At 45.9% G+C, this 25,690-nt stretch overlaps 1 protein-coding gene across 1 annotated transcript in view; it reads left to right on the top strand.

The window, feature by feature from the left end:
• The first annotated feature begins 820 nt into the window (after positions 1-820).
• Positions 821-25,690, top strand: part of MYH16 (myosin heavy chain 16) — a 63,867-nt gene continuing 38,997 nt past the window's right edge. Inside the window, exons 1-16 of the mRNA XM_079953663.1 lie at positions 821-918; positions 1,623-1,904; positions 3,548-3,691; positions 5,261-5,417; positions 7,343-7,370; positions 8,913-9,009; positions 9,398-9,490; positions 10,497-10,560; positions 11,373-11,471; positions 12,334-12,437; positions 15,167-15,305; positions 16,542-16,810; positions 17,996-18,166; positions 19,357-19,536; positions 22,925-23,051; positions 23,982-24,043. Of these exons, the coding sequence (XP_079809789.1) occupies positions 1,695-1,904; positions 3,548-3,691; positions 5,261-5,417; positions 7,343-7,370; positions 8,913-9,009; positions 9,398-9,490; positions 10,497-10,560; positions 11,373-11,471; positions 12,334-12,437; positions 15,167-15,305; positions 16,542-16,810; positions 17,996-18,166; positions 19,357-19,536; positions 22,925-23,051; positions 23,982-24,043 (1,944 nt within the window). The 5' untranslated portion in view covers positions 821-918; positions 1,623-1,694. The remainder of the gene's footprint in view (positions 919-1,622; positions 1,905-3,547; positions 3,692-5,260; positions 5,418-7,342; positions 7,371-8,912; positions 9,010-9,397; positions 9,491-10,496; positions 10,561-11,372; positions 11,472-12,333; positions 12,438-15,166; positions 15,306-16,541; positions 16,811-17,995; positions 18,167-19,356; positions 19,537-22,924; positions 23,052-23,981; positions 24,044-25,690) is intronic.

Here is a 25,690-nt window from a genome sequence, read left to right as displayed (position 1 = left end):
TATATTAGGTTACAAATAAATATATATGTATATATAATTCTTATAACAATATACTACACCTTTCTATCTTTTTTTTACATTTTCTATTTTTTATCTTTATTCCGTGTTGTTTATTTTAACTGTTGTTTTGAAAATAATGATAAGAAAACCAATCAAGCGTTGTATAAATTTTAGGAAATAAAAGGATAAACCAAATGATTTCAATCCGAGCACTGGACTATATACAGTGGTACCTCAGGTTAAGTAATTAATTCGTTCCGGAGGTCCTTTCTTAACCTGAAACTGTTCTTAACCTGAAGCACCACTTTAGTTAATGGGGCCTCCTGCTGCTGCCGCACCACAGGAGCACGATTTCTGTTCTCATCCTGAAGCAAAGTTCTTAACCCGAGATACTATTTCTGGGTTAGCGGAGTCTGTAACCTGAAGCGTATGTAACATGAGGTACCACTGTATGTATATTATGCATTGATCTCTCTTTTCGGTCTCTCCTTCCTGCACTTGACATGAGCCACCCATTGTCTGAATCTGCTTTCACTCTGGCTTCTTCTCACCGCTAGTTGACCCAAATCTCTCCCTTCACCTGCGCAACGGAGCCTCGGCTCAGACGGTGCCTTTAATGAGAGAAATCTGCAAGGCACTGCTTCTATTTTGGCCTCTCCTCCGGTCCCTCGAGCCACAAGGCCGTGTTTATAAGACACCGTATAAGGAAGAAGAGAAGGAAGAAGAAATCCCCAAGAAACTGAGGCAACACTTGATCTCTCCTGAGGGATCCGATCCTGGGCCAATTGGCTTCCCTTAAGCAAAGTCGCCGGTACTCATAGGGAGAAAGTGATATCTTCAAGACTCTCGTTGTTTGGGTATAAAAGAGACCAGCCAGTCTCTTGCTAATCAGGGGGTGTCTCTGTGTCCTGTTCTCTGGTAGGTACTCCCGGGCCATTCCTGGCAGGAGGCGGGAGGGAATTGTGGTACAGTCTGGATTGCGGTACACGCAAGAAACTAAAGCATGAAGCCTTATTCTAATTCTCTCTCCATAGGGTTAACTAGTATTCTTAACACTGGTGTTAACTAGTATTATTTAATAGACTATTGTATTTGAATATTCTGTTGAAAGCCGCCCAGAGTGGCTGGGGAAACCCAGCCAGATGGGCGGGATACAAATAATAAATTATTATTATTATTATTATTATTATTATTATTATTACCCAGTAACGCTGGGGTAGGTGTTTGGTGGTTTTGCTATTTTATTTTTTGGCTCTTGTTTTGATTAATCGATTGCGTTTGTTCTACTCCGACTGTCTTATTTCTTGCTTGGCAATATGCTGTTTACCCCTTCAGGGACCTTTGCACCCCAAAGCGGTATATAAATAAACCACACCATCGCTTAAGCGTTGAGAGCCAGTGGCAGCTGGTTCCCTTTGGGACTGGTAGGGTGGAAGGCTGGGAGACCAACAGCAGGTGGCGCCAGAGAGAGTGAGAGGTAGAGCCAACAAACGGACCAATGGACCAGCCCTCTACTGGTTGGAAAGAAAACATAGACAGCTACAGGAAGAAATTTAACAGATCTCCTATTTATTTATTTAAACCTTGAGACAGTGTGCTGCTTTTTATTTTTCCCTACCCAGGAGCCCACAACACTCTTCCTAGCCTTTTCTTCTTCCTTTCTGTTTCTGCCTTCTGCCTAACCCCGAGCCAAGATGCCTGGCGGATACAAAGGAGAATGCGGGGATGATGTGGATCCTATGCCATTTCTGGCTCCTAGCGAGAAAGAGAGGATTGAGGCCATAAGCAAACCATACGATATCAAGAAGTCTGTCTGGGTCAAGGATGAAAAGGAGGGATTTGTCGCTGGAGAGATCCAGTCCGAGACGGATACCCAAGTCACTGTGAAGACGGTGACCAATCAGGTGACTTGGTGGGACAGGAGGGGTGGTTTTTGGGTCTTGCAAAGTCTTTGATCTGCTCCTTAGCCGGGAGGAATACCTGGCAATGCTTTTGGAACTGGAGAAGGAACATCAGTAGGGAAGTGATGTGCGTGGCTGGGCAGATAAGGAGATGCAATCCCTTTTTGCATAAGGAAGTTGGTTATTTATGTAAAACACACACACAACAACCTAGACTTTGAAATTCTGAATGCCATCCATTGAAAGTGTATGGCTCCCCCCAGAATCCTGGGAACTGTAGTTTGTGAAAGGTGCGAGGAATTGAACTCTATAAGGGACAAACTACAGTTTCCAGGGCTGGATGCATCAAATAAGTGATTAAGCTAAATGCATTGTAAACGTCATACAGGGAAATCCCGTTGGCGAAAAACAGGACTCCACAGCGCCATCTGGTGCCACAGTGTATAAAACGCTTTATCTTTACAAATGTAGCTGAGTCCCAGGATACTTTTGGGGAAGCCAAGTGCTATAAGTGCATGGTGCGACCACAGCCTGGTAGCCGATCCATACTGTTGTTTAAGGTGGGATGTAAGCTTCCTGTCCCTGCACTAATTCGCCTCCAAATCGCTGCCTACCCTTCTCCTTCAGTCCGGATTTTCTCATGCCCTCACCTTTTTGAAGTAAGAGTAAAGGACTCCTGGACGTTCCGAAGTACAGTGGTACCTTGGGTTACATACACTTCAGGTTACAGACACTTCAGGTTACAGACTCTGCTAACCCAGAAATATTACCTCAGGTTAAGAACTTTGCTTCAGGATGAGAACAGAAATCGTGCTCCAGTGGCACGGCAGCAGCAGGAAGCCCCATTAGCTAAAGTGGTGCTTCAGGTTAAGAACAGTTTCAGGTTAAGTACGGACCTCCGGAACGAATTAAGTACTTAACCCGAGGTACCACTGTATTATATCCCTGGCCCGTGAAAATCTGGAAGTGGAAAGAGAGGCATTGGTTTGGAGGAGAATGTCGTATGGACAGCAGAAAATGAATGGAGGTACATGAAGCCGATTGTCCATGCTAAACAACAGTATGGATGAGCCTGGAATTGCAACTCAGTCAGGAGTGTCAAAAGCAAAGGATTAGATTATGAGCTCCTGATTTCTATGGGGCCTTCAAAACCAGTTTGCAATATTTTGGGTCTTACTTGAGAGAGTTTTTCTAACTAACGATTGATTGATTTTATTCTCTGATGGTGGATTTTTCTGCTGTGTTCGTTCGATGGCTTAACTATCACTGTACAGTGGTATCTCTGGTTACAAATGCTTCTGGTTACGAGTGCCGCTAACCTGGAAGTAGCTGCTCCTGGTTGTGAACTTTGCCTCAGGGTGTGAACGGAAATCGTGCACCGGAGGCGCATGCGCAGCGGGAAACCCCATTAGCGAAAGTGCGCCTCAGTAGGAGAACGGTTTCAACTTAAGAACGGACCTCCAGAACAAATTAAGTTTGTAACCAGAGGTACCACTGTACATTCACATTTCCACCATTGATTTAAGGCCCTGCAGAAAGGGCGTGTAAATACCGTTAAGTAAAGGAACATATACATCACCATGTTTCGGAAATTTTGGGTGCTGTGCCTCAAGATTTTCGCTAAACCGTGACTTCTCCACCCACAGACGGTCACCGTTAAGAAGGATGATGTCCAGCAGATGAACCCACCCAAATTCTACCAGGTCAATGACATGGCCAACATGACCTTCCTGAACGAAGCCAGTGTCTTAGACAACCTGCGCCAGCGTTATGTCCTGATGAGGATCTATGTAAGTGAGAAGATGGGTGAGGGCATTTGAGACAAGCAGGTGCTGCAGGCAGTAGACTAGAGAGTCAGGTAGCTCCTAGGGCAAGATTTGGAAGTCAAGCTGCATGAGGTACTTTTAACGGAAGAATCCGAGGGCTCCCTTGGGCAAAAAAACAAAGACACGAACCAGGACAACTTGGAGCAAAACAGCAGCCTGTAGGCTTGGCCTTTATTGGAAACTGTCGCAACAGCACCCCCACCCACAACAAGATGAAGCAAAATGGAAGCCCAGAACAAAAGAAGACCCCAACTTTTATTAGTTACTAATCCCCCAAACTACACCCCCTAAGACTACATCACAACAACGTCACAACTACATCACAAAAAGGAGGGCTTGAGGGAGTTGTGGAGGTAACCTGAGTATCTTGTCACCTGGCTGGTTCCTCCTTTCCCCCTTCCCCATGAGTACTTTCCAGGTGACAAAGGAGAGTTTGCAGTTTCCTGTCCCCAGAGGAAAGAGCTGATCATTGTCCTTTGTTCCAGTCCGGTGCTGAATCCACTCCTATATGCAAGTTCCTTGTGACCTTGATGGTCTTCTGTCTAGGACCATCAGGGTTGGCATAGCAACTGGGCAGGACCTCCTGTGTATATGCTGGTATGCTCAAGGGATTATGGCTGCCCTGTATCAAACCTTCCCCATTTTGTAGCCCTTCCTTCATGGAGTAAAATAAAAGTGGAACGGTGCAGATCCGATGCATGGTTGATTTTCTATGAATTTATAACAGAAGCATAGCGTATGTAGTGTGTGAGTGTGTGTGTCAAGTTTGTACAAACTGAATGATTGGGGGGGGGGGGTTTCCTGCGACAGTAAGAAAGATGTGTTGGCCCTCACCTTGGATAAAACATATAGAAGATTGAAGACAGAGAGCGACAACACAAGAATGGGCCCTCCTTGACTGTGGAATGTTCTCCCCAGAGAGGCTCGCCTGGCGCCATCACTACATGTCTTTAGACACCAGGCAAAAACATTCCTCTTTACCCAGGGCTTTAGCCATTACGTAATCCATTACCTGTTAAATGTGTGCGGACTGTTATTATGTTTATTTTATTATTATGCTGCGTATGTTATGTTCTTAATGTTGTGCACCGCCCTGAGATCTTTTGATAAAGGGCAGGATATAAAGTGAAACTGATGGAATAGGCGCAGCTTGCAGATTTAACATATAGAAGAAGAGATCAAGAAGAACGTACGTTTAAAGAAGACTGGAAAATATTTACTGAATAGATGGGTGAAAATTGTGTTTGTTTAAAAAACACTAGTAGCATTAAGATAAATTCAACAGTGTAAATAAGTTTTGATGGATGTAACAGTGGATTACTGAATGGTTTAGTTCATGTAAACTATGCAGGGATGTGTGGTATGCAAAAGAAACCTCGGGAAGAAAAGAAGGGAAGTCATTGATTTATATTGAAACAGTAATAATAATAATAATTTATTTATACCCAACCCATCTGGCTGGGTTTCCTCAGCTACTCTGGGTGGCTTCCAACAAAATATTAAAATACAATAGCTTTTTTGTGTTCTTTCCAGACCTACTCTGGCCTCTTCTGTGTCACCATCAACCCTTATAAGTGGCTGCCCATCTACGGATCCCGAGTGGCCCAGATGTATAAGGGCAGGAAGCGCACAGAGATGCCACCTCACCTCTTCTCCATCTCTGACAACGCCTACCATGACATGCTCATGGGTGAGTACAGAGAAGGACCTCCAGCCTCCCTGGTACCTCTGCTCACAAGCTCAGAGGCAGATCACATCCACTGTGGGCAAAATGTCCCGGGTTAGAGCTGGGAAGGACCTTTAGAGAGCAGTGGCCAGTCAGTGTAGACAACACTGGGTTAGATAGGCTGATGGTCTCACTCAGCATAAGGCAGCTTCCTATGTTCCAGCACTGGTCCAAGATATTGTCCTAGCTGAGCTGACCAGCTGTGAAACCACCAGGACCTCCTTGCACCCCTCCATTGCTTTGGGGAACTGTGGTCACATGGCACATCCCTGCAGAGTTGCATAGACAGTGACCTCAAGTAGACAAAGCTCTGTGATAGAGGATGTGTCCGGCATGCAGGAAGTCCCAGTCTCAAATCCTGGCATCTCCAGGTAGGACTGGGAAAGGCTTCATGCCTGAAATATTGGAGAGCCACTGCCAAGATGGTCATTGTAGACTTTCCCAAACTTGGGTCTCCAGTTGTTGTTGGATTACAACTCCCATCATCCCTAGCCAGCAGGACCAATGGTTGGGGATGATGGGAACTGTAGTCCATAATAATAATAATAATAATAATAATAATAATAATAATAATTTTTTAATACCCCTCCCATCTGGCTGTTATTTTTCTCTTTGACATCGGGTGGGAGGGCGTTCCAAAGGGCGGGTGCCACTACTGAGAAGGCCCTCTGCCTGGTTCCCTGTAACTTGGCTTCTCGTAGCGAGGGAACGACCAGAAGGCCCTCGGCACTGGACCTCAGTGTCCAAGCAGAACGATGGAGGTGGAGATGCTCCTTCAGGTATACTGGACCGAGGCCGTTTAGGGCTTTAAAGGTTAGCACCAACACTTCTAATTGTGCTCGGAAATGTACTGGGAGCCAGTGTAGGTCTTTCAAGACAGATGTTATATGGTCTTGGTGGCCTCTCCCAGTCACCAGTCTAGCTGCCGCATTCTGGATTCGTTGTAGTTTCCGGGTCACCTTCAAAGGTAGCCCCACATAGAGCGCATTGCAGTATTTCAAGCGAGAGATAACTAGAGCATGCACCACTCTGGCAAGACAGTCTGTGGGCAGGTAGGGTCTCAGCCTGCGTACCAGATGCAGCTGGTAGACACCTGGTCACAGAATTGACCTGTGCCTCCATGGACAGCTGTGAGTCCAAAATGACTCCCAGGCTGCGCACCTGGTCCTTCAGGGGCACAGTTGCCCCATTCAGGACCAGGGAGTCCTCCACACCTGCCCACCTCCTGTCCCCCCAAAACAGTACTTCTGTCTTGTCAGGATTCAACCTCAATCTGTTAGCCGCCATCCAACTGCCTCCAGACACTCACACAGGACCTTCACCGTCTTCATTGGTTCTGATTTGAAAGAGAGAAAACAGCTGGAGACTCAAGTTTGAGAAATCTTGACACTGTAGAGAATACTGAGCTCAATGGAACAATGGTTTGACTCAGTTTAGGGCAGCTTCTGGTGTTCCTGTAGACGAGGGAGACTGTAGGTCAACCTTCCACAACCTGGGGGTGCCCAGATGTGTTGAACTTCAACTTCCATCAGCCACAGTTGGCATGGCCAACGGTTGGGGATGATGGGAATTGTAGTCCAGCAACATCCAGAGGGCACCAGTTTGGGGGAAAGTCTGCTGCAGAGGTTGACCCAATACAATTTGCTTTCTGAGGGAAAGATGGCACTTGCCCTCATTCCATGGAACCACCAGCTGAATCTTGCTTCAAGATAGTGGCAAGCAGGATTGGGTCCTCCTGCCCTTCCCTGCCGCCTTCGAAAAACCCAAATGTTAAAATTTGTGGGAAGACAGGAAAAAATCAAGCTGGAGTGACTGTAGAGCTGTAAGTCAGACCCATAAGACTTTTAAGTCCCGCTTGGTGTGATGTGTTGTTCGTCTTACTCCCACAGAGCGTGAAAACCAGTCTATGCTGATCACGTAAGTGTATACATTTATTAATTTTTATTATTATTGCTGCTTAAAATATTTATAAGCCACCTTGGGTTTAAAATCTGCAAGGCTGCTTACACAGAGTATGAAAAAGGAAGTGACATTAATGCACTGGACTCTTTACTTGGTAAAGAAAAAACGATTTATACATACTGTATATGCGATATAACATTGTGCCGCCAGAAGGCGATGTGGAGTCCTGTTTTTCTCGGCCTGTTCTCCCTGTTTTAAATTTACAGCGCTTTAAACTGAAGCGCTTCTTTGATGTGTCTAGTTTCAGCCAGGATCTTAAAATAACCCTGAATTAATAAAAAGGATGCAGCTAGCCTTTCAACCAGACAAGGATTAAATGTAAGGTATTGGCTGTGTTTAGAATAGATTTATGAAAGATTTAGAAAACTTATTGATTAGAATATTTGCGTGAGATTGTATGGGAAAAATACGGAATAACAGATACAATCTTGCTTAAATATAGGAAGTGCAGTGTAAGCAATGGAAGTCAATCAATGAAATTTTATTATTATTTTCATATTGAGATATTTGTAGAATCAACTTGGAAGAAATTCTTCCAACTTTTCTTCTTCTTTTTTCCCTCTTTTGTTCCTTTTTCATATATATGTGCTTATTTGAAATATATATGTATGTATGTATGTATTTGCAATATTTTGCTTATATTTTGTAACAATTACGTTAAATAATTTTTTAAAAAAGAATTTCAAACAGGGGCAATTCATCTTCTTAGACACCTATTGGATGGGAGTCTTCTTAGCTTGGCATCTGAAAGAGAAAGACAGCAAGGAAGGAGCAAAGAAGACTTCCCTAGGGAGGGAGTCCTACAGCTTTGTTGCCAGCACCAAAAAGATCCTGCCCCTTTCACTAGACCTCAGGCACTAGGGACACAAAGCAGGGCTGTCAAAGAGGTTCTTAGCAGTTGGTCCGAGGGCCACATTCAGAGGTGAAAATGAATTATCCACATGTGCCTCTGCCTTTTCCCGCCCAGAAATCAGGTCTACCTCATGTGTGAATGACCTTCTCTCGCAGCAGGGGGTTGGGACGCAGGTGGCGCTGTGGGTTAAAGCCTCAGCACCTAGGGCTTGCCGATCGAAAGGTCGGCGGTTCGAATCCCTGCGGCGGGGTGCGCTCCCGCTGCTCGGTCCCAGCGCCTGCCAACCTAGCAGTTCGAAAGCACCTCCGGGTGCAAGTAGATAAATAGGGACCGCTTACCAGCGGGAAGGTAAACGGCGTTTCCGTGTGCGGCTCTGGCTTGCCAGAGCAGTGATGTCATGCTGGCCACGTGACCCGGAAGTGTCTCCGGACAGCGCTGGCCCCTGGCCTCTTAAGTGAGATGGGCGCACAACCCCAGTCTGTCAAGACTGGCCCGTACGGGCAGGAGTACCTTTACCTTTATATATATATATATATATATATATATATACACTCACACACACACACACACACATATATATAGATGGATACTTTTCAACTTTGTGGTCCTGATTTCTCCTCCTTTATCTCCTCTTTCACATGTAGTGGAGAATCCGGAGCTGGTAAGACTGAAAATACAAAGAAAGTTATTCAGTACTTTGCCAACATCGGTGGTACTGGCAAGGCCTCTACCGATTCGAAGGTAAGAGGTTTTTCTTTTAGTAGAATGAACTGGGGACTGTTGTCTTTTTTCTCTCTTTCTTTTTCAAATTTTTATCTTTAATTATTTTAGATATTAAATCCCTCCACCGCAAAACAACAAAAAAAGAAAACAAATCACCTCACATACAAATAATTTTTTTATATATAGAAAATAAGATTCTTCCATATAATTGTGACTTCCGTCATCCTCAATATGGGTCCATCATTACCTTGTTGACTTCATATTTGCATATTTTTAAACTTATCGTTAATTGTCCATATTCTTGGTAGAGTATTTCGTTGCAGAAGTTATGTTGTTACTACAATTGATTCCTCCTTTTAAACCACCATCTCAAGGTGATTTACACATTTTTGTTTGTCTCGGCCAGGGATCCCTGGAAGATCAAATCATCCAGGCTAACCCTGTACTGGAAGCCTTTGGAAATGCCAAAACAACGAGGAACAACAATTCTTCCCGCTTTGTAAGTACGAGAATCCGAAAATATTTTGAACCCTTGTCTCCTCCTTATTATGCACTGATTCAAGATCACCACTGTCAAAGCAATGATTCTTCAACGTCAACTTTGTTGGACTGGTCATGTTGTGCAGATGCCTGATGATCGTCTTCCAAAGCAATTATTCTATTCCGAACTTAAAAATGGAAAGCGTAATGCTGGTGGTCAACTAATGAGGTTTAAAGACTGTTTCAAGGCAAATCTAAAAAAAAAAAAAAAGTAGCATAAACACCAACAATTGGGAAACACTTGCCTGCAAGTGCTCCAATTGGAGAACAGCCTTTACCAAAGGTGTCATGGGCTCTGAAGACGCTCAAACTCAGGATACAAGGGAGAAACGTGCTAAGAAGAAGGCACGCTTGACAAATTCACACCGTGATCAACTCCCGCCCGGAAACCTATGTCCCCACTGTGGAAGGGTGTGTGGATCCAGAATTGGCCTTCAGTCACTTATGGACTCACTGTTAAAACCATGTTTATGGAAGACAATCTTACTCGGCTACAAGGGATCGCCAAAGAAGAAGATGATGCACTGATTCACACACGCATACACATCACTTGCTTGGTCTTCAACTAATGACCTAGCACTTGTTGACCCTCAGTTGTCTACACTGAAGATGATTGTATCACTTTATGAGGTGATAAAAGTCATTTCACCCTTTGCTGGCTGGGACTGATGGCAGTTGCAGCCCAAAATGTCCAGAGGGTACCAGGTTCAGGAAGCTGACATTTTTCTTGAACCAAGAAAAACTAAATGAAGCAACTATGAGCTCAGCAGACCTGCGTCATTTAATTTGTAACTTCCTGTTAGCACCGTCACCAAGTGTTGGGGCTTGGCAGGTCTCCACTAGAAAGGCATTCCACAAGGAAGGCACCACCACTGAAAAGATCATGCACTTGTACTATTTAATCTTTCCTGGGTAAAGATATTGCCATCTCCATTAACTGATTTGCCTCTTGTTCTTCATCCCAGGGTAAATTCATCCGAATCCACTTTGGCAGCACAGGAAAACTGGCTGGAGCTGACATTGAGAGTTGTAAGTATCCAAGTTCAGCTAATCTCAACCCCAAAATCCATTTTAGGTGGAATTTGGCAGTAACCTGTTTACTCAGGCAGTGTATGTGTCTAAAATAAAAAGTTGATTGGACATAAGCAAATGTGCACATATTTAATCAATTGCCCTAATTAGGGAAGCTTTTAATATTTGATGAATTATTGTATTTTAATATGTTGTTGGAAGCTGCCCAGAGTGGCTGGGGAAACCCAGCCAGATGGGTGGGGTATAAATTATTATTATTATTATTATTATTATTATTATTATTATTATTATTAAATGTATTAATGGAAAATCATTTGAGTAACTGACCAGATTTTTTAAAAATAAACTTGGTGACGGTGCTAACAGGAAGTTACAAATTAAATGACGCAGGTCTGCTGAGCTCATAGTTGCTTCATTTAGTTTTTCTTGGTCCAAGATTTTGATTCCCTGGAGTCAGAATTTAACGTTGCTTGTGCGTGGCATTGCAGTTCAATTAAGTCACATCAGAGCAACAGAGCTGACTTCCGAAGTGTTTGGATACCGTCTACAGCAGTGGGTGTCCAAACATTTTTCAAAGAGGGCCAGATTTGATGAAGTGAAGGGCCGTGAGGGCCGACCAAAGGGCCAACTGACCTTTTCTTAGGATTGAAGTTGCTGAGGGGTTTTTTTTTAGGATTTTACCCCAGGAAATAAACTGCCACAGGGGCCAGATTAAACTGACCAGAGGGCTGGATTAGACCCCTGAACCAGAATTTGGACATGCCTGGTCTACAGTATCAGCTTAAACCTGGGTATACTTTGTTTTTCAGATCTCCTAGAGAAATCTCGGGTCATCTCTCAGCAGCCCGCTGAAAGGGGCTATCACATCTTCTACCAGCTCCTCTCCAATAAGAAGCCAGATCTTGTTTGTATGAAACTTTCCCCTGTGTATTGGCGGTGGGAGGGGGGGGCGGCCTGCAAGAACAGGGGCTGAGGGACAAATTCAGTTTCCATTTAATGCCAAATCAATCATTCGCACATTCTAAAACAAATTTGTGAACTGAAACACAGCCATCCTTCCAGATTTTCCCTTTTCGGAATTTTGTAATGCAGTTCTCCAACAAAACAATGTTTGTAAAAATGCATTGGTTAGCAGAAAGCATACGTAAAAAAATCAGCGTGTTAGTAAGAGAAATAAGGATTTTTAAAGAAAATAAAATGGCCTATAGCTGCAGAAATGTGGAGAACTGAATTTAAGGTGGGGGGAAATGAGAAATGGGAGAGAAGCGAAATTGACCCATGCCTTGCTTACCTAGGAGCAAGCCCCTTTTTAAATGAGAAGGCATGGGTATGGATTACACCAGTGCTTTTTTCTGGGGAGGACGCAGGGGTACGCATACCCCTAAACATTTTGTACTTTTGTACATTTACTGTATTTATTTTTTCCGATTTGAACTCTAAAATGGTGATTTTCTTGAGTCAAAATGAAAGTAACCCTAAACATTTTTTTAGGGAGGGGAAAGCAGTGGATTACATCCCATTAGGATGTTTTTAGATTAGATGGGCTGGATGAATTCTTCATGGGAAGCTGCTTTGTAAGAACTGGATTTTGGCAGGAAGCAAAGCACGAATTTGAGAAGGGGGAAAATGAGAAGCCGAGACAAATAAGATGGACAGGTCCTTCTGTCCGTAGCAAGAACAGAATGCTGAACTAACTATCGGGGCTGATTCAGCAGAGTTCTTAAAAAAAGGCCGCAGTTTCTGCACCCTGACATTCCTTTTATGTGACAGCGTCCTTGCTTTGTGTGCCGGACCCGAAGGAGTACCAATGGACAAGCCAAGGAGTCACGGTTGTTGACAACATGGACGATGGAGAGGAACTGCTTCTCACAGATGTAAGTTTGCAAAGGCAGCACCTGTTGCATTTTATCCACCCCCCGCCCCCCCCCCCCACTTTTGAGTGTTTTATTGATCGAAAACTTTATAAGTGTACAATAGATATTATTGCAGCAGCTAGACTGGTGACTGGGGTGTGGCCACCAAGACCACATAACACCAGTCCTGAAAGACCTACATTGGCTCCCAGTACGTTTCCGAGCACAATTCAAAGTGTTGGTGCTGACCTTTCAAGCCCTAAACGGCCTTGGTCCTGTATACCTGAAGGAGCGTCTCTACCCCCATCATTCTGCCCAGACACTGAGGTCTAGCACCAAGAGCCTTCTGGCGGTTCCCTCATTGCGAGAAGCAAAGCTACAGGGAACCAGGCAGAGGGCCTTCTCGGTAGTGGCACCCGCCCTGTGGAATGCCCTGCCATCAGATGTCAAAGAGATAAACAACTACCTGACATTTAGAAGACATCTGAAGGCAGCCTTGTTCAGGGAAGTTTTTAATGTGTGACATTTTAATGTATTTTTAATCTTTGTTGGAAGCCGCCCAGAGTGGTTGGGGAAACCCAGCCAGATAGGCAGAGTACAAATAATAAATTACTATTACTATTACTATATTATAGACAAAATGAGAAATACAAAATAAACGGTTCTTCATTCTTTAACTAATGCATGCTTTGTACATCCATTTGTGATTAAATTTTTCAAGACCACCGATTTCCCCCTTGCATTCCTGAATTACCGGTAAATTCCTTAAATACGCACTTAAACTTTATTTTCTCCATATTATTTGACTTACCATAAATTTTATTTTATACGGTTACCCTGTTGACACACCAAAGCTCAGTCAAAACCTGCCAACGAATTTTGACAATGTTCTTTTACTTAAACTCTGTATATAACTCACTCTCTGGAAAAAAAATATGGCTGTAACATTTCTTAGCCTTGCTGATAATCTTGCCAGTTCGGCATACTCTCTTATTTTATTTTGCCAGTCTGTTTTAGATGGGGTATCCTCTCCCTTCCAACCTTTTGTGATTAGAATTCTGGCAGTGACTGTAACATACGTAAGGACTCTCCTGTATTTTGGGGGGATTTCATTTCCCATAATTCCTAGCAGGAAGGCTTCAGGTTTTTTTTAAGGGAAGGAGCATTTGAACATTTTCTTAAGCTCGTTGTAAATCATTTCCCAAATGAGCACCTGTTGTATTTTGGGTGTAGGAGGGAAATGGCAGCAAAAGATGGCAGCCTAAGGGCTATAAGCACAGTTTGTCAGTCTTTAGCCTCGCTCAGCTACGTTAAGGAAATGAGAGGGCAGGGGAGGGGAGTGTAATCAAGTCCACATAGGAAACTGTCTCGTACTGAATCAGATTACTATTGCAGATGTTAATATTGTGCAGCTTGTAGCAACCAGATGGATAAAAACTGGCTCTCTTTTTTTGGAATGAAGCATTTTCCAGACCTGTTAGATATTATTCAGAAACTTTCCTTGCGGAACTTTCTTCAAAACAGAACAAAAGCACCAAAGCTACACCCAAATCATTCCATAAAACATATTCTTACCCAATCATAGGCTCAGCATCTTCTTAGGAATAAAATAACATATAATCAGAGTTGACAAACATAGCTCTCTCTCTCTCTCTCTCTCTCTCTCTCTCTCTCTCTCTCACACACACACACACACACACACACACACACACTGGCTCCGTTAGCCTGCATTCCAGCCCCAAGACTATTGAGCTCCTGGAAAGGCATCTTACTCCCGCAGAGCCTGGGAACAAAAACTAACAGCAACTATCTTTCAAAGTGGAGATTTGCAATTCAATACCTTTATCACCTGATCTAAAGTTAAACACTCACGTGTTAGCGAGCAGAGAACAGCAACAGTTGATTATCAGCCCACAAAGGAGCTCAGAGAGCCCTTTTTGCTCTTCCTTAGCTTCAGTGGAATCTTCCAGTTAAACCCTTTCAGCAATACAGATGGGCATTCTCCATTTCAGTGTCAATTAAGCAATTATACTTAACAATCACTGGTCCACATACCTGGGCATTGCTTACACCCACAGTATCCAACCTTTTTAGACTCACAACCCACCTTTAACCCAAGCATGCACTGGGGGCCCTATTATTATTTTCCCCCTCCTCCTCCCTTTGTCTCCTATTGCTGCTGCTGCAGACCACCTTAGATCAGGATGCCACCATTTGAGGGTCTGGACTGAGCCACCAGTCAAAGACCAGTGGTCTAAACTGATCCAGGTTCTCGGGCAGGAGTCTTTTCCAGGCCTACCTGGAAATGCCAGGGATGAAACCTGGGATCTTCTGCATATAGAGGAGATGCTCTAGAACAGCGGTTCTCAAACTGTGGGTCCCCAGATGTTGTTGGACTACAACTCCAATCATCCCTAGCTAGCAAGGCCAGAGCTCAGGGATGATGGGAGTTGTAGTCCAACAACATCTGGGGACCCACAGGTTGAGAACCGCTGCTCTAGAATGAAGCTACAGCTCTTATACTGTTCTCTACCTATTTATTTTCCCAGAAGCAAACGAGAATGTTTCTTTTCAACATGCCTCCAGAAGTTGAGGGGTTTTAAGCTTAATTATTCCAGTTTCGATGGTGGTGGTGATTGAACTGCTGACTGTAATATCTAAATTGGAGCGGGTGTGTGTGTGGAGTGCTTTGACACCTATTGAGAAACGGTACACAAGGTTTGGAAATGATCATGATTCCTCTCTTCCAGGTGGCCTTTGATGTCCTAGGCTTCACTCAAGAAGAGAAGATAAGCGTTTATAAGCTGACTGGAGGCATAATGCACTTCGGCAACATGAAATTCAAGCAGAAGCCAAGAGAGGAGCAGGCAGAAGTTGACACCGCTGAAGGTAACAGAGCGGGGAGGAGCAGCAGGAACCAAGTGGCCATCGGAATGGGGAACCCTTGGCCTCCCACTTGTTGCGGGACTACAACTTCCATCATCCCTGGCCGTTGGCCGTAGTGCCTGGGGCTGATGGGAATTTGAGTTCAACAACATCTCAAGTGCCACACCCTCCCCAACTAAATAAGGGATTCTGGTCAAATCTCAAATTCAAAGGAATTCACTGTTTTGCAACTCAAAGTGTTGACAATATGTAAAATAATGGACTATGCAGAACTGGCAAAATTAAGAGAATCTGATGATGAGTCCTTTGTGGAAGAATGGAAGCCTTTTTTGGACTACTTTGGATTTGAGCTATGAGCCACGTAAGTAATTACAGTGGTACCTCTGTTTTTGAACGTAATCCATTCCGGAAGACCGTTCGAGTTTTGAAACGTTTGAAAACCGAAAACTCAATAGCCGACAGCTAGGCCTCAGGATTTTGCACTCAGCGGAAGCCGCGTGGCATGTTCAACTTCTGAGGCGTGTTCAAAAACCCAAGCGTTTACTTCCGGGTTTACGGCGTTCGGAAACTGAAATGTTCGTCAACGGAGATGTTCAAAAACCTAGGTACCACTGTAGATTATAGTATTGTGGTTATGATTTTAACAGGCAGAAGATAGGGAGAAGCAGAAGTGGAGAAACAACAACATCAAGTGGAAAATGGGGTGGGAAGTTGATAAAATATGAGGGGGGGGGAATTGTTTGTTGGATTGTAGATGTTTAAAATGTTGAAACTTAATAAAATATAATTTTTAAGAATGTAGTTTAAAACCTTAATTAAACATGTGGTTGATGGCTTATTCACATTTCCGTTTGCTCTGCCTCTTCCCCCAGGAAAGCCCACAGTTTAGTGCTGAATCCGAACGAACAGCACTTGGGTTTTCTGTGGATTGTTCTTTGCTCCGATTTAGCACTAAAGAGTGAATTTTCTGGGGGAAAGCAATGGGGCAAAGACAAAACCACTTGGACCCGTGCTATCTAGGGGTGGGGGAATCGGAAGTATGAAAAAGCCCTTAGCCCCATTGGACTTACTCCTGGGCAGACAGGCACTGTCTGTGCTTGTGTTGTCCTTTCTGCAACAGCGGCCTAGCAGAACTTGCAGAAATGGTTGTGGTTTCCTTGTCTGAGGAAACGGGGGCCTTCGTCATGGCCAGCAGTTTGCTCCCCTTCTGATTAATCTGTGCCTTTGGTCTTTTGGCAGTGGCCGACAAAGTCGCCCACCTCATGGCTCTCAACTCCGGGGAACTCCAGAAGGGCATCACCCGGCCCCGGGTGAAAGTGGGCAACGAGTTTGTGCAGAAGGGGCAGAACATGGACCAGTGCCACAACTCCGTTGGTGCCCTGGGCAAAGCCGTCTATGACAAGATGTTCAAGTGGCTAGTCGTCAGAATCAACAAGACTCTGGACACCAAGATGCAAAGGCAGTTCTTTATCGGAGTGCTGGATATCGCTGGCTTTGAAATATTTGAGGTACAAGGAAACTAGGAACAGCTCTAGCGGGAGGGTTGCAGGTGGGGTCTGCAACAAAATGTTGCAGTTTAGATATCTCCTATTCAGTTTTCCAGCCACCCCTACTATCAGGATACTCCATTCCACTGCTCTTCCCACCCTGGTCTTCTTGTTTTTCCATCCCAACCTATTCGTGGCATTCCTTGTGCCGCTTTTGTCCTTTAAATATTTTTTGGGGGTACTTTTGCAGACCTTGGGGTTTTCCTGGCACGCTATGGGGTTTTAGGAATGCAGGGAACTGCCTTTCACCAGCTCAGACCCATATCTAAAGCCATATCTGTCAAATGTGCACATTCAGAAGAGAACCAAAACATAGACCCATCCTTCTAAATTGGCTCTTCCCTGAATTTTACAGTGTAGTCCTCCAGCCAATGTTCAGAAAATGCCCAGTTCTCCACCCAGAGCTACAATTCCCAGGGTTCCCATGGATTGAATGTGAAACAGCAGTTCTGCGAATCAAATAGGGGCCTCCCAGCCACTCTCAGTGCCCTTAGCTAACTAAGCTTCCCAGGATTATTTCCGGGGACGCCACAACTGTTTAAAGTGGTATGGTACTGCTTTAAATGTTACAGTGCAGATAGCACCGAAGGCTTTCCTGTTTCAGCATGGATTGTGAGATTGTTTACTGTTTCTAGGATGAATTTCCATGGTTCTTATCCTTTGAATCCTTAAAAAAAAATATGTACGACACTTAGAAATTATTACTATTAAGCAATTCCAGATAGATAGATTACAAACCCCTTCCAGACTGTCAGTGTTTACATGGAGATGGACCCATAGTGACCCACTGCAGAGATCAGTTGCTTGCCTCTCCAAGTCCTCACAATGCCTTTTACCTTCCCACCGGATCGGTACCTATTTATCTACTTGCACTTTGACGTGCTTTCGAACTGCTAGGTTGGCAGGAGCAGGGACCGAGCAACAGGAGCTCACCCCGTCGCAGGGATTCGAACCGCCGACCTTCTGATCGGCAAGTCCTAGGCTCTGTGGTTTAACCCACAGTGCCACCCGCGCTGGCTGGTGAAGTTCCCTGCAATTCACTGCCCCCCTCTGGCATGTCAGACTCCAGCCCCCTTTCCCATGGCGCACACTTGCCCGCATCCTGCCAGCCCCTGACGCAGGCCTTTGTTTCTATTCCCTTTGCAGTTCAACAGCTTTGAGCAGCTCTGCATCAACTTCACCAACGAGAAGCTGCAGCAGTTCTTCAACCACCACATGTTTGTGCTGGAGCAGGAGGAGTACAAGCGAGAAGGGATCGACTGGGTCTTCATCGACTTTGGTTTGGATCTGCAGGCTTGCATTGAGCTCCTGGAAAAGGTGAGTGTTAAGTTGTGGGTGAACATATCAGACGACACAGCGATTCTTCAAACAGCTCTTGTTTATTCACAGGCCAGGACAGAACTGAGCTGAAGGGCTCAGTCAGCCTGCTTATATAGAGCTCCAGTACCACGTTACTGTAACAACTTTCTAAAACCAACCAATCACTGAACGTCAGTTTCGATTCTTCATTTGCATAACTATCTACAGTATCCCCCTGCTGGCCCAGGGTGAGAACTTCAGGACATAACAGTGAGCCCCTCTCGCCAGTCTGCAGAATGGCCGGCCTCTGGTGGCTTAGCAGAGCCGGCCCGGCTGTGAGGCAAGTGAGGCCGCTGGTTCAGGCGGCAAAACTCGCCCCCTCAGGCAGCACACCCATGGAGGCCCCACCTGCCCCGCTGCCTCCACCAGCGACTGAGAAGTGCCGCCGCCATCACCGCCAATTTGAGGCAAGATGGTGGCCATTTTGGATGAGATTTCACCCCAAATTGGCACGATCTTGCCCCAAATGGGCACTGATGGCGATGCTCCTTCACCAGCTTTGGGTGGGACAAGGCTTGGCAGCAAGGCAAAGCAGTTCTTTCTGTTTCACCTCAACCCTGCGGCTTAGCCTGCTGAGGTAGTGCTGTCTGCGCAGATTCTTAATATTCATCGCTCCCTCCACATGTCCTTATTCTTTGTGCATTCATGATAAATCCCTACTCTGCCCGGACACTGAGGTCCAGCTCTGAAGGCCTTCTGGTGGTTCCCTCACTGCGAGAAGTGAGGTTACAGGGAACCAGGCAGAGATCCTTCTCAGTGGTGGCGCCCGCCCTGTGGAACGCCCTCCCACCAGATGTCAAGGAAATAAAGAACTATCTGACTTTTAGAAGACATCTGAAGGCAGCCCTGTTTAGGGAAGTTTCTAATGTTTGATGTTTTATTCTGTTTTTAATCTGCTGGGAGCCACCCAGAGCGGCTGGGGAAGCCCAGCCGGATGGGCAAGTATTATTTATTTATTTATTTATTTATTTATTTACTTACTTACTTACTTACTTATTTATTTATTTATTTATTTATTTATTTACTTATTTACTTATTTATTTATTTTCACTGCTGATTTTGCAAACACCAAGGAGGACTTAATTAAATCCAGGGCTTGTGTGTGTGTGTGTGTGTGTGTTTTCTTACTGGGTCCTCCTCCTCTCCAGCCCATGGGCATCTTCTCCATCCTTGAAGAGCAGTGTGTGTTCCCCAAGGCAACTGATGCTACCTTCAAGGCTGCTCTCTACGACAATCATCTGGGGAAGTCCCCCAACTTCCTGAAGCCCAAAGGAGGCAAAGGCAAAGGGGCTGAAGCCCACTTTGAGCTGGTGCATTATGCTGGCACCGTGAGTATTATTATTATTATTTAATAAAATTTGTATACTGTTATAAGAATTCTAAGGTCTCAAATCTAGAATAAATGTTCATTAATGTACAAGGCAAACACATAAGTATATAAACCACATGTCTGAAATGAGGCTTGTATCCCAGCAACATCCTGAGCAGTGGCGTAGCGTGGGGGGTGCAGGGGGGGCCAGCCGCACCGGGCGCAACATTTGGGGGGGGGCGCGCACTCGCACTCGCAGCTCTCTGCCCCTACCTGGCTCACTCACTCTCTCTCTCACTGCAGTTCTGGCTGTGCGAATCTGATCCGAGCTGCCGGGTCGCCGCCCACTGTGGAGGGGGAGGGTGCCAGGTGTGCGTTGCGGTGCGGAGCAGAGAGAGAACGAGGGAGGGACTATCTGGGGGAGGGACAGTGCAGCGGCCGCCCAGCACAGCGCTGAGCGCGGGAGAGAACTACACCCGACCAGCCCAAGCAGCAGCAAGAAGAAGCTGGCAGCGGCGGCAGGTTAGGGGTTAGGGGCGCAAATTACTTGCCTTGCCCCAGGTTAGGGGGTGCAAATTACTTGCCTTGCCCCGGGTGCTGACAACCCATGCTACGCCACTGATCCTGAGGGCACCAGGTTTCGGAAGACAGAGCTAGGTGTTGAGGTCATGTACTGTATTTTTCGTCCTATAGGGCGCACCGGCCCATAGGACGCACCTCGTTTTTTGGGGGGGGAAATGAATTTTTTAAAAAAATTTCCCCCCCAGCTGCGGCTGCCGCCCCAAGCCTTGCGCACACTCGCCCGAAGCACGGGGCACCCTCTGGAGGGCTCCCCGTGCTTCGGGCGACAGGCTGCCGCCCCAAGCCTCGCGCGCTCGTCGGGACCTCCCACCGGGCGCGCAAGGCTTGCCGACACTCGCCCGAAGCACGGGGCGCCCTCCGGAGGGCTCCCCGTGCTTCGGGCGACAGGCTGCCGCCCCAAGCCTCGCGCGCTCGTCGGGACCTCCCACCGGGCGCGCAAGGCTTGTGGACACTCGCCAGGGCTGCAAGCTGCTGCCCGCAAGCCTTGTGAGCCCACGGGAACTCCCACCGGGCTTGCAAGGCTTGTGGATAGCTTCCTGAAGCCTGGAGAGCGAGAGGGGTCGGTGCGCACCGATGCCTCTCGCTCTCCAGGCTTCAGCGAAAGCCTGCATTCGCCCCATAGGACGCACACACATTTCCCCTTCATTTTTGGAGGGGAAAAAGTGTCCTATGGGGCGAAAAATACAGTAATTCCTGAGTGCCACCATGCCCACTTTTTCCTCTCCTTGTTGTCAGGAGTTCAGCCTAAACTTGAGTAGGACTCTGGCAGAGACACATGCCTGACTGGCATGTTCCCTCCCTCCTGGTCGATTGTTCAGGAGCTTCATAAGCTTTCTTCAGCCCAAACATCACAGCGACCGATGCCAACCAACACTGGCACACTTAGGGATCCACAGAGTTTGTGCATCATGCGCGTGACAGACTTCAGTAGCTCAGCATTTTGGCTAATCTACTTTATTTACATATAAACACACACGGAGCACTGCAACATGGCTCCCTCTCTCTCTAGCATCAGACAGCAAAGAGAAAAAGGACAAAGGACAATAGTCCCACTTCACAGTAACACAAACATCCTGTCTCCGTCACTTCCCACTCTGTGGAGTCAAAACATACACTGCCATGTGAAAGACAACAATCCCATAACTGCAATCACGGAGCAGGAATTCTAACACTTCTAATCAGAGCTCTGAAGATCTTTGCCACGTATTGTCAACTCAACCAATTAACCATCAACCATGTTAAATCCAAGATTCTGATTTTCTCCAGAAGCCGGAGATTATACGAATGGAAGCTTGGTGGAGCAAAAATAGAGCAAGTTCTAAAATTTCAATACCTAGGAGTTATTTTTCAATACAATTTGGGGTGGAAAGCTCAAATTCAACACCTACTTAACAAGGTCAAAACTCTGTCATATGCGCTCCTCCGATTCTTTTTTTCGGATGGAGCTTTGCACGTTCCCTCGGCCCTAAAGGTGTTCAAGGCAAAAGTGGTTGCCGTGCTTGCTTATGCTGCCCCGCTTTGGGCTGTGATGACAGATCTTGCTCCTCTCGAGACACTGCAAAATCAATTTCTACGTCGGCTCCTAATGCTCCCTCTGTGCGTAAGCAACGCAGCCATGCGACTAGAATTGAAGATCGCATCCTTAGAAACTTGCCTGTGGAAGCAAGTCTTCAATTATTGGTTATCATTGTGGCATAGACTACCAAACCATTACCTTGTCCACTGCTTATGGCGAGATGAATTCTCTAGCCCTTGGACTAGTAGAATTCATGCCAAACTCCTGAGTTATGGAATCTCTCCTTCAGATTCCCTAAAACTAGACCAAATTACTGCTCAAAGACTGATCCGCCAAAGACTGGATGACATCGATCTACAGCGAAATTATATGCTGGGGGGAGGTGTTTGTTCGCCTCAGAACATTGGTATCACATTAACTTACTGCGTTCCATCATACCTCTCCTCCCTTTCGACTGTTGCCCATAGACTGGCCTTCACCAAAGCGAGGTTCAACGTTTTTCCCTCCAACGTCCTGAGACATAGATTCTCAAAGGGCCAAGCCCCCGCCATGTGCGAATGTGATAAGGAGACACCGGAGTCGCTCCAGCACATTATGTTCACTTGCCCCCTGTTTAATGTGCCACGGGCAAATTTGTTGGGATCAATCATACAGAAACTAGAAAATTCCACCTTGCCCAAATCTTGCAGGATAAGGATACTCATACGACCCTGAAAGTGGCAATGTTCCTGGTCGCTGTCCTTACCCAAAAGCGACGCCAAGGAGCACTACAAGCTAACTAAGGCGTAGTATGCCATTCTATTCTATAGTATTTTATTGTTATAGTGGTGCTTTAGACGCAGGTGGCGCTGTGGGTTAAAGCCTCAGCGCCTAGGACTTGCCGATCGAAAGGTCGGTGGTTCGAATCCCTGCGGCGGGGTGCGCTCCCGCTGCTCGGTCCCAGCACCTGCCAACCTAGCAGTTCGAAAGCACCTCCGGGTGCAAGTAGATAAATAGGGACCGCTTACCAGCGGGAAGGTAAACGGCGTTTCCGTGTGCGGCTCTGGCTCGCCAGAGCAGCGATGTCACGCTGGCCACGTGACCCGGAAGTGTCTCCGGACAGCGCTGTCCCCTGGCCTCTTAAGTGAGATGGGCGCACAACCCCAGAGTCTGTCAAGACTGGCCCGTACGGGCAGGGGTACCTTTACCTTTACCTAGTGGCTGTTTTCCCCACGTGCACAAGTTGTTATTTATGTGTCGTTTTTACCTGTATGGGCCTATGGCCGTAAATAAAATTACTTACTTACTTACTAACACTTTCTTGCTCCAGGTGGGTTACAATATCACCGGGTGGCTGGAGAAGAACAAGGACCCCCTGAATGAAACGGTGGTGGGCTTGTTCCAGAAGTCCGGGATGGCCCTGCTCTGCACTCTCTTCAAAGAAGAGGAGGCCGCAGGTGCGTGGATCTCCTTGCTTGCATTTCCTACCCCAGACCCAGCAAACAACTCCAGTTAGGTTGTCCTATTTCCTGCTCACAACAACCCCACCAGGTAAGGTTAAGCTGAGAGAGCGTGACTTGACCAAAGTCTCCCCGGCACGGTGTTCCGTCCACTATACCTGGTGTACTTCAGATATTGTGGACTGCCACATCCATCAGGCAGTGTGGCGAAGTGGTTAGAGTACTGGATTCAGACCTGAGAGAAAGGAGTTCTAGTCCCCACTCTGCCATGAAGCTGAATGCCTGACTGTCTCTAAGGCTAACCTCCCTCACAGGGTTGTTGTGCTGCTGAGCTATGTGGCCCCTGTCCTTCCTTGACAGACAGTTCAGTCAGTAGAGCACAAGACTCTTAATTTTAGAGTTGTGGGTTCAAGACCACACTGGGCAAAAGATTCTTGCACGGCCAGGGGTGGGCCTAAATGACCCACGCAGTCGCTTCCAACTCTACAATTCTACGATTCTGTCAACTTGGAAATCTGTCTGCTTATGAATGTTGTTGTTGTTGCAAAGTCACATTACCAAAACCCCACCAGAAACATTGTTTCTGCAAGTACAGTTGTACCTTAGATCCCGAACACCCTGGAACTTGGACGTTTTGACTCCTGAACGATCGAAACCCAGAAGTGATTGTTCCGGTTTGTGAACGTTCTTTTGGAACCCAAATGTTTCCTGCAGCCAATCAGAAGCCACGATTTGGTTTTCAAACAAATCTGGAACGGATTCCGTTCGACTTCCAAGGTACTGTACTGTACTGTACTGTACTGAAATGGCCTCTTTAGTAACCCCTCAGCCTCTGAGATGAAAATAGGGAAGCATCCTAGGTTTTGTGTACGCATGAATTTATTTCCATATACACTTGAATCATCTTCAGTTCCATGTTTTCCTCAGCTGGAACAACCAAGAAGCAGAAAAGGGGATCCTCTTTTATGACTGTCTCCAACTTCTATAGGGTAAGTCTCACCTGGTAAGAGAATGTTTAAAATTTTATTTTTTACCAACAACCAAAACACAAACAGCGAAACCCCCCAGGCGGCTGGTACATTGGGTATACATAATCATTAATAACATATTCAAATCAACCATATGTACAATTTTATATATGTTAACACTCCTCCATCCACAAGGTTTATTTAACTTTTAACATTTTAATTGCCCCAAATTGTTCAAACCTACCCAAATAATTCAATATATTCTCAAACCAATCCTCCTCTTTCTCACTGACCTTAAACCCTTTCATTCTGTGTATCTTCACAGTTAGATATTCTAAAATTATAATATTATTCAGTTTTTCCCTCCATTGGTTCACTGCTAATTCTTCCGCATTTTTTCAGTTACTCGCTATAACCTGTCTGTCTGCAGTTACCATCAATTTTACCCACTTACATTCCTCTTTTGTTTTTAACTCGGTGCTACTCAGACTAATAAGAACCATTAATTTAGATATTCTCACCTTCCTACCCACAATTCCCGATATTTCTATACCAATCTGTTTCCAAAATTCATTAACTAAATTCTCACCTGGTAAGGGAACACCACCTCTGTCCTCGGCATCAGTGGATAGCCATGTGGCACTTCTTTTGCTCCTGTGGGGTGTGTGTGTGTGTGTGTGTTGAGGGTGGCAGCGGTCTGAGAACCAGCCAGAAACCCAGCAGCTGGTGTGGTGACCTACAGTCGTGGAACAGGGATGTTTGGCTCTGGCGGGCCTTCAGGATTGCTGGCAGGAAAAATGAAGGCATCCCTACCAGGCCAAGATCAAGATATTACCATTAGTGTATCAAGCCCTCTGCTGCCTTGTGAGGTATCTTCAGGAGAAGAAAATGCTAAGGAGTCAACCCTACACAAATCCAGAGTGGAGACTCTAAGATGGTTGGACGGCACCTTACATGCCTCCTTCTGGTAACTCCTGCAGCTGAGCTGGTGCCAAATGTCTTGTTCTGCTTTCCTTTGGACCACATCAACCAGGCCGAGGGGGGGGGGGAAGGTTCTTGTCATCTGGTCCGCCCAGGACCTCCATGCACACTGCCCAGGTTTGCGCCCCGGGGAGGTTACTTTGGTGCTGCTAACGTAGCAGTTTGACTTCACCCCCGGAGGCGCACTCCATTGTCTCTCGAGAAAGACGGGTGCCCACAACAACCAAGCCCTTAACAACTTGGGACCGGTTTACCTGCGAGATCACCTGGCACCATGCCCACTCGGCTGCTTCTGTCTGGCACAAAGCCAGCACTGCGACAGATTTCACAGGATACCTGTTTAGCATTTGTAAGAAATTGATTGTTTCCTGTGGCAGCATCTGCCCTTCGGAACTCCCTGCCTATTGATACCAGGCGGATGCCTTCACTGTACACTTTTCTGCACCTGCTAAACACATTTTTTCTTAAACAAGTCTGCCTGGATATGTAGAATGCTGATGTGTGCCGTAATCTGATTTTAGTTTTTCTGAATGTTTTATATAGTTTTTTTAAACAGTTTTCACCAATGATTTTACTTTTTTGGGTGTAAACCACCTTGAGGTGCCTTCTTCTTCTTCTTCTTCTTTGCAATCAAGCAGTGTATAAATTTTAAGAAATGAATGCAATATTCTCCCCCCACCTGACTAC

This window comes from Podarcis cretensis (assembly GCF_951804945.1).
Source record: "Podarcis cretensis genome assembly, chromosome: 14".
NCBI classification, from domain to species: Eukaryota; Metazoa; Chordata; class Lepidosauria; order Squamata; family Lacertidae; genus Podarcis; species Podarcis cretensis.
This window is presented reverse-complemented; position numbering and strand designations above follow the sequence as displayed.